Source organism: Danio aesculapii, chromosome 2, assembly GCF_903798145.1.
Source record: "Danio aesculapii chromosome 2, fDanAes4.1, whole genome shotgun sequence".
Lineage (NCBI taxonomy): Eukaryota > Metazoa > Chordata > Actinopteri > Cypriniformes > Danionidae > Danio > Danio aesculapii.
The window spans coordinates 30,907,298-30,916,348 of NC_079436.1; the positions used below are offsets into that span (position 1 = coordinate 30,907,298).

At 36.5% G+C, this 9,051-nt stretch overlaps 1 protein-coding gene across 1 annotated transcript in view; it reads left to right on the forward strand.

Annotated features, from left to right (window-relative positions):
• The window catches only part of yes1 (YES proto-oncogene 1, Src family tyrosine kinase), a 54,781-nt gene that overhangs the window by 15,203 nt on the left and 30,527 nt on the right, over positions 1–9,051 (forward strand). The window contains exon 2 of the mRNA XM_056477155.1: positions 5,629–5,916. Within this exon, the coding sequence (XP_056333130.1) occupies positions 5,637–5,916 (280 nt within the window). The 5' untranslated portion in view covers positions 5,629–5,636. The remainder of the gene's footprint in view (positions 1–5,628; positions 5,917–9,051) is intronic.

Consider the following 9,051-nt stretch of genomic DNA (forward strand, 5'->3'; position numbering starts at 1 on the left):
CTCACATGTGAGGACTTGTTCAGATAGTTTCAAGCACATCCTCTCTTCAGTACTTTGATTGCCTGGAATTATCTTTTAAACCTTGAAACACTTCCCAACATAGATTGCAGCAGTGATTGCCCTGACACATTAAGCTGACAATGTGTGTATCCTGGGCTAAAAAAATTGCGCTTGAATTAGGGCTGCAACTAACGATTATTTTAATAATTGATTAATTTATCGATTATTTTTTCGATTAATCAGATTTTAAAAAGCATCGATTTCCATACATTTGAAAAAGCTCATCCCTGAGCTGTAATAATAATAATAATAATAATAATAATAATAATAATAATAATAATAATAATAATAATAATAATAATAACAATAATAATACAAATAATAAAAATAGTAAAATATAAAAACTAAGTAGTTTTGTCCTGTTTTCAATCCAAATATCGAAATATTTTTAAATTAAGATACATACTAGACACATGAAATGGCATAAGAAATTGTCTTGTTTTTTGAAAAATAAAACAACTCAAAATTAAGTGATTGTTTGCTTAAAACAAGTTAAATTATTTGTGAATTGGGTAAGTAAAATAATCTTAATGATTAGGGCTGGGTGTCGTTCCAAAATTTTCGATACCGATACCCTGAATTCGATACCGGTTCCGAACGATACTTTTTCCGGTACTTTTATTTTAAGAAATATATTTTAACAAGATAACATAACACATAATCTCAGAGAAACTTTGGTTTTATTTTTTCAGGATGTTTGTGACACTTTTCACAGCAGGCTTATCTCTAAGACCAATAAACAAAGGAACAAAAGCACAAAATGAACAAAGTGTAGTTAACACAATATATTAGTGCAAACAGTTTTAATAAAGTTCAAGCAGTTTTAAGTCAATCAATTTTAAGTATTTGTGAGGCTTACTGCTGCTTAAAGGTTTAGTTCACCCAAAAATTGAAATTCTGTCATTAATTATCTACAAATGAAGATTTTTTTTAGATTTAATCCAAGAGCTTTCTGATCCTCCCATGGATAAATCATTGAATAAAGTTATTTTTGTTTACTTTACACACAGAAATATTCTTGCAGCTTCATATAATTATGATTGAACCATTTACATTGCATGGACTTATTTTGACTATGTTTTTGGTTTCTTTCTGGGAATTGAAAAATGCATATCCAGTAAATCTAATCTTTCTCCACAGTAGAAAAAGGCAGCAAACCTTTAATAATAAATAATAATAATAATAAATTTGTAATGGCCCTGTGGCATTCATCTTTCCTTTCTTTGTTCATTTTTACTTTTTCTGCCAGTGTAAATGGATTATCACTTGATGGTCTCCTAATTCCGGGGTCAGCAGAAGCAGAGACTATAACATTAATGTCAAGAAAACATGAAAGCTAAACTGTTAATGCGGCCAAGGATAAGGACATTTAAATAAGATAAGTTTAATGTGAGGTAAACTTCATCATTTACTGTTAATCTTAAAGCATTTTAGTAACAATTTAGCTAGGTATTTAAAGCCATCGAAACAGTACATAACGTTACACAGCGTACGTTAGGTCCCAAAAAGGATTAATAAATTTACCCCGCACAAACTTAGGCCCGTTTACATTGTCAGGTCTTGATGCCCAATTCTGATTTGTTGCCTATATCAGATTTTTTTGTCTGTCCGTTTACATGTTCTTTTAATTGTGACCCATATCCAATTCATGTCTTTACACTTGCTGTACAATTTACGATGCATGCATAAACGCGGGTTCTAGCATCTGTGCCACACTAGCCATGATGGAAGAAACTGTCTTGTTTATAGCTCTGCGAAATATGCGAAGTGTAGTATAAGCAGTTAATGGTTCAGTCCAGATTTACCCCCATGCAGTTTACGTAATGGCATGTCCCTGTTAAGTGTGTATGTGTAGTTGAAGATGTAGCCTTTGCCTGTGTGCGCACTGGTGTTGTTGGAGAGAATAAAGTTGTTTATGTGTAGCCTGTGAGTGTATTAATGGCGACAAAAAGCAAAAGTTACAACACGAAATTCGCCCAACTTTAAAATGATTTTGAGGTGGAGGAGATGGGAAAGGGCCGTCATCGCAGTTTGTCACAAGTTTAATGATGATCAGAACAGAGCGCCTCAATAAATCCGATCTGCCTGTTTACATGACAGTCGCATTGTCGCATATCAAATTAATATCTGATTAATTTCCACATATGAAGGAGACCTGAAACTGATCTCTGAATATTAAAACTGACGTCGTTTAATTTCATATGCGCTATATTGCGGTAGTTTACTATGGCAAGGGAGGTGAGCGCGAGTAATTAAAACACTCCAGCTACTTAAAAATGCAGAAACTGTGCACATTTCACTTCGTGTGTGTTTGCTGGACAGTCTTTCACTGACACCGAAGTTTCAGCAGAAGCCCTGTTTTAATGTAATGGAGAAAATTCCATTGTTGAATGTAGATCTTTTTTTGTCAGTTATTGTTCACAATGAGTTCCTTCTGGTGAAGTGAGTTTAGGACCTCATTACAGATATGTTCACTGAATACAAACCTAACAGGTCACTCACATCATTAGCATCAAGTAAATTAGAAATTCCAAAACGGGGTGAATCTGCCTTCAGCTACTACGCCCTCTGCTGCTGGAATCAGCTTCCAGAAATGATCAGATGTGCTCCAACATTAGGTACATTCAAATCAAGACTTGAAACACATCTGTTTAGCTGTGCCTTTACAGATCACACCATGTCTTTCTTTTCTTAGTTTAAAAAAAACATGTATTAACACCTTTTAATCTGTTTTTAATCATTTTTATTTTGTGTTTTTATTTTCTTATGTTACTTTTATTCTTGTTTATGTAAAGCACTTTGAATTACCATTGTGTATGAAATGTGCTATATAAACTTGCTTTGCCTTTTTGAAAAAAAAAGAGTGGGGTTTTACATGCAAAACCCATCTTTCACAGTCCATATCTTGTTTCTTTCCACTGTCTGTTTCTTCATGCTATCTGTGTTCCCTGCTGTTCTTGGTCTTGTAACCCTCCTCTCAGGGCCACCTGTTTCTTCAAGGCTGTGCTCACGTTCCTCATTCCCCTGCACATGTGTGCCCATGCCGTGCCCAGTTCAGACTAGACAAAGAGGCCTGGCAGAAACACAAGCAGGGACAAGGCATCTGGAGATTATACTGTCATCTCTCTCGAGTTGTGCCTCTGAGGGTGAAGCTCTCTTATCACATTGACCACACAGAGCAGTCAACACATCCTGACACATTCATGTGGGATGTTAGAGACCCAGCGCTGCTCAAAAGACGCCCGTTTGATTAACTCTGACATGTGCAATGCTGCGGAATGACAGCAAATCTGTTGAAAGTGGTTTTGATTTGCCATGTAACGGGAAGCAGATGCTTGCGCTGAGGTCTGATTTGAGGTTTCCTCCATTGTAAAAACACAGTCCATGTTTGTCATCTTTTTACTGCCCGCTTTCAGTCTGCATTGTGTGGCGTTAATTGAAATCTGAAGAACAAGGGAACAACTTTAAAATTGGTTTTAGTTATTCTGCCTCAGTTGTTTAAGCTGTTTCTTAGTATCTGCTTGTAAAGTTGTGATTAGGGCTGCACGATTCTGGCTAAAATGAGAATCATGAAATCAAGATCACGACTTTCTCACCATTCTGTAGATGTAATAAAATAAAGGTTAATACGAGTAGGCTATTATTATTATTATTATTATTATTATTTCTCAAACATATGGTAAAACAACACTAATAATATTGTTGGTTAAAATGCTAAATTTTGTATAGACTTAGAATGATGGACTTGAACAGACTTCATATTTGTCCTGGTTGTTAATTCACAGTAAAGTGATTACATCAGAATACAACTATTCATTATTCTTAAGTTGAGTTATTATGTTTAGGACATGTGCTTGTCATTTGTCATTAACAACATTGTTAGACCATTTTTTTCACTGGTAAAATCAGACATTTGTCATTATCAGATTCCCTCTTGCATTCCATTAACATAATATAGGCTAGAGTAGTTTTACTGACCTAGCAAACATTTATTTTCATGGTATGAAAGAAAAAACTAAGCAAAATGCGATATGATCATTTAAATGATGTGCGCGGTTTTGGTTTTACTTTCACTGCCGAGTACGGTTCATGTCATGGCTGCCGTCACTTTGAGAAATAAAAACATACATGCAAATCATACTTCCCGCACGGCTCCCAAACAATCGCACTGTGCAACAATCTGAACGTTATTTACTTTATTAACTTTATTACGTTATTCACAGCCTATGCAGGTTCTATTCACTAAAGTAGACATCATTGGCAGGCACGTGCGCATCCTCTCGGTAGTAAATAAATAGGGCGTCAGCTCATGTGTAATTTCACGGCTGCAAATACGTCATTACATTAAGAGAGATATTACAGGTTTGGGTGAATAATACCTTATAAAAACAGCTGACACTTTTAACACCATTTGGAGGTGTCCATGTTGCTAAGCAATGTATATAAAACAATGTAAAGACTTGTGCCTTTATGCTTCTCTCCTGATCTTGAAAATATAATTGGCCGAATTGTAGAAAAGCTGAATTAAGATCATGTGTAGGGTCGAATCGAGATTGTGATCTATTTCCAATTAATTGTGTAGCCCTAGTTGTGATACATCGAATACTGTTTCTGAGTCAAAACCTTTATTTGTTGCAGCTGAATAGATCACCTCAACAGCCGTTTATGACAACTGTTTGTTCATAGATATTACACATAAAGGTGGGGTCAGTGGTGTGAATTCTGATGGTTGGAAGATTGTATGTCCATGTACGAGTCACTTATGTGAAAATTGTTTAGATGCAGTGATGATCAACACAGTTTTATGACCCTGCAAATTCCAAAGCAATTGCATGAAATTCTTGCCCGAAAACATTGCTTTCAGAGACTCTATAAGCACTCAGTCTGTATTTTTGGTCATTGTTGTTCCTAATTCATTTATTTCACTCAGATAAGTTGCTGCCATATAATCTCTATTTAGGTCTAAATAACATTTAAGTTTACTTTGTTTTTCTGCTGCTTCATTCCAATAAATCAGATTCTCTTCTTTTGTTCAATTTGATTGGACTTAAATTTGTGGATGAGCATGTCCGTGTCCTGATGCTGCCTGCAGTTAGTCATATTCGTTGTGTTGGTTTGTGTTTGTATCTCTCTCTCATGACAGTTATTGATACTGGAAATGTACACAACTTACAGGTTCTTTTTCAGTGAATTATAACCTTGTCCACTGTAAACTATCTTCTCTGACAACTGTCATGCATGACGCCTCAAGCTCGCTATTCATTTTGTTCATCTGATTGGTCGAATTCAACAAGATGAACTAATAGGTTGGCTCGTTCCTCCTCACACACCTTAAGAATTCAAGCCGACAGCTCCCAATTTTTTGGGGATTTTAAAAAATGTAGATTTGTCATCATATAAATGAAATATTTTCTAAAATGTTATACATTTATCATGGAAAAATGACGTGTATTACATTATTTTCAGTGCAGCCATAAACAATTGCAATTGCTTTGATAGGTCAATATTGTATTCCTTTGGCAAAAAATGCCTTGAGTGTTGATTAATATTAACTCTCTTTCTTGACAGGCTTGACTATGGGCTGTGTCAAGAGTAAAGAGGACAAGGGTCCCACACAGAAGTACCGACCAGATCCCACCAATCCCACCCCTGGGTCACACATGGGCCTCTATGGACCAGACCCCACTCAGATGGGTCAGTCACCAGCCCTGAAGGGTCCCACCAACAACTACAACAGTCGCACCTCTGGCCTCACCCCTTTTGGTGGCTCTTCCTCTGTCATCACACCTTTCGGTGGAGCCTCGTCCTCCTTCTCTACGGTGGCAGTGAACAACCCTTTTCCTGGTGCCGTCACAGGTGGGTGGATAAGAGCGATAAGAACTCTCCAACTATCTTTGTTTAAGGAAACTAGAATTCCTAAGAAGCTGGAGCAGATGTCTGATTGCAGGTCTGTTCTTTTGGATTGCAGATTTAGACTTTTCCCCATTCCAGGCCTCAGAGCTTTACACAGAATGACATGTTTACACACATGCGAAAACAAGACAAACTGCGACAAGAGAATTATACTTCTGTAATAGGGCTGTGTGATATGGGAAGAAGAAACCGATCATGATTTTCTTAAACAATATTGCAATTTTGATTTTAATCATGATTTTGTCACAGACAGACTGACTGTGTTTAAAGTATGAATCTGAAACCTATTTAAACATTTAATTTACCTTTATCAAGGACCTGTAAAATGTCTCTAAAACAGACATGAAATAAAATAAAAAATTGTGTTTAGAACAGACCAAAGGCGAAACGTGTGTGTGTGTGTGTGTGTGTGTGTGCGTGTGTGCGTGTGTGCGTGTGTGCGTGTGTGCGTGTGTGCGTGCGTGCGTGCGTGCGTGCGTGCGTGCGTGCGTGCGTGCGTGTGAGAGTGTGTGAGCATGCTCGCCGTCAAGCTCAAGTAAGGCTCCGATGTTCTACTTAACCCAATATCAGAAGTAGTTGCATGTGTGTTCACAGATTTGTTTTGTCATGCATAGATCATAGACCTCTTTGTGACGCTGCCGTAAAATAGGCCGTTCACATATCGCATCTTTTGCGCACACAAGTCCGTTACTTCCAATAGAGGCACGTGGATTGCGTTCACATACTGAGAGTGGCACACGCGCATGGCCAGGTGCACCCAGCTGAAAACATGTCTTTTTCAGACAAACTCTAAATTGTACTTTTCAGAATGCCGCACTGCGAGTCACATGACAATAACTGTGCGATCAGCTTTATACTTTAAATGGAATATACACATTTCGGTTACCTCTGACAAACACAAGACACCTGAACACTAAATTCTCTCCATACGTAAAACTTGTATCAGAACTGCAGCAATGTTTTGTTAGTTTGTCATCTTCTGAGAAAATGGTTGATGGTCACCGAGCAACGACAAAAGAGCGATCACAAAGCACGTTGAAAATGCTGAAGGAAGCGACGCACTTACGCTTTGCATGCGCTTTTAGACAAAGTATATGACTGACTTACAAATGACCTGGTTCTGCCATACATCAGCCTACCTGTATCCAAAGTAACTTAATCCCATACCACAGATGTTGACTTTTTTTTTGGCCCCAAGTCCTCCTGTGCTGAACTCATCATCCCTGTATACATAGGCTATTCAGTATCCTGCTCTCGCGCTCTTTTTAGGCGCATTGCGTTATGATTGGTTCAAATATCATACCGCGAGAAAATCGTGCTGTAAAGCCATTTAGAAATCGCGCATGTCCAAATCACAATTTCAATTAATCGCACAGCCCTATTCTATAATCTGAATAAATAAAAGATTATTAAGTACTATATATTTAATTTCTGTTTTAGTTACGCTTCTGAAGTTGTACTAAAGAAAGTAAAGGCATAATCCACCCATAAATTGTCATAATTTACTCACACTTGTTTCAAAATGTAATTTTTGGGTGAAGTATAATTTTTTTAATATGAAGATGCTGTTAATATTCGTGTTTTATTTTTATTTGTATTTTATTTATATTGTAATCATTTTTATTTTTAATAATAATATCTTTGTATTGTGTAATACTGATTTTAACAAAAAAATAATATATAATCTGTCTACAAATCCAGTGTCATTTGTTTTCATGTTAAACTGTGGCTGAGCTCATTCAAATTTTCACCATGGGGATAGGTTGTTTGGTGTTGCGTTTGTTTGTGTGTGCATACGCACTGTAATGGAATGACAGAGTTCATGGAAGTCTAATGTTATGTAAATGAAACCACTAAAACAATATAGCCAGTGTGTTTCATTAAATCAGAATTACAAACTGCAGTTGTGGCAGTAGGCCTAAATAACAGTGGAGAACTAATGTGATTTATTTCTCTTTTGTTCAGTGATCATTCCTCTGTTCTGCTTCAGGCAGCGCTATGAAGAGATCTCTTGATACCAAGCCTTTCTCTCTCTCTCAGAGTATCAATGCCATGTGTGTCTGAAGTAGAATACCCAAATAATCAGATCTTTGTGTGTAGTCTGTAAACGGCACAGTTTTTATTCAGTCAAGTTATAAATAGTGTAATTATCACATCATGTCTTGTCACACGGCGAGCGCTGTTCATAGAGCTGCTTTTTCAGGCAGCGTGCGGTCTGATAGCCTTCGCTTAACTACTAAATCCAGTATGGTCTGATGGAAAAAGTCTCCAGGGAAAATCTGCAGAATTTTTAGGCTTTTGTCAATGTAAGTGAGAGGCTAGAAGACACATTCAGTTAAAATGTTTTGTTTTTTCAGGCATATTTAAAGTGTTAGTATCCATTAGCTTGTGTGCTCCAAAGCAGTGACAAAATTTACATTTAGAAAGCTTGAAGTTTCTCACTTCTTCAGAATTATAATTTTTTTTTTAATGATATACTTAAGATCCTCAAATTCTTCCTACTTACTGACACGTCTTGTCACCTAAAAGAAATTTATTGCAGTTTAAATGTCATTTATTGGCATTTAACATTAAAAAAAGAGGAGCTACTCAGTAGCAATGTGTCCATCCACCTATTTGTATGCGTGTTTTGGATATGTGCATAAAAAACGGCTGATGGAAATGCCAAGATGCGCATAAATTTTGAAAATGCACATAAATAACAAATTTGCATAACTGAGTAGGATAAACTTTTTATTCAGTAAGAAAAAAATGTGCATAAACTACGATGGAGACACTTTTCCTAAAACAAATTCCAGAATGTGCTTTAAAAAAGTAATGTGATTGTTACAAGAGATCATACGATGATAACAATGTGTGTAAATGGTCAAACCAGCAGACTGACCACATTGTAAAACATAGGAAATGTTCTTTTTGATCATTCTAAAACGCCTTAACTATTTTAGTATTCGTGTTGTAATATTAATTACTTCCAGAATTGTCAAGAGCGTCTGTGCTCTGCATCACACACCTTCAAACACTTTCCTTGCATGTCAGGATTGTCTTTTGCGTCGTCAAGTCATTCATTAACTAAAGAAA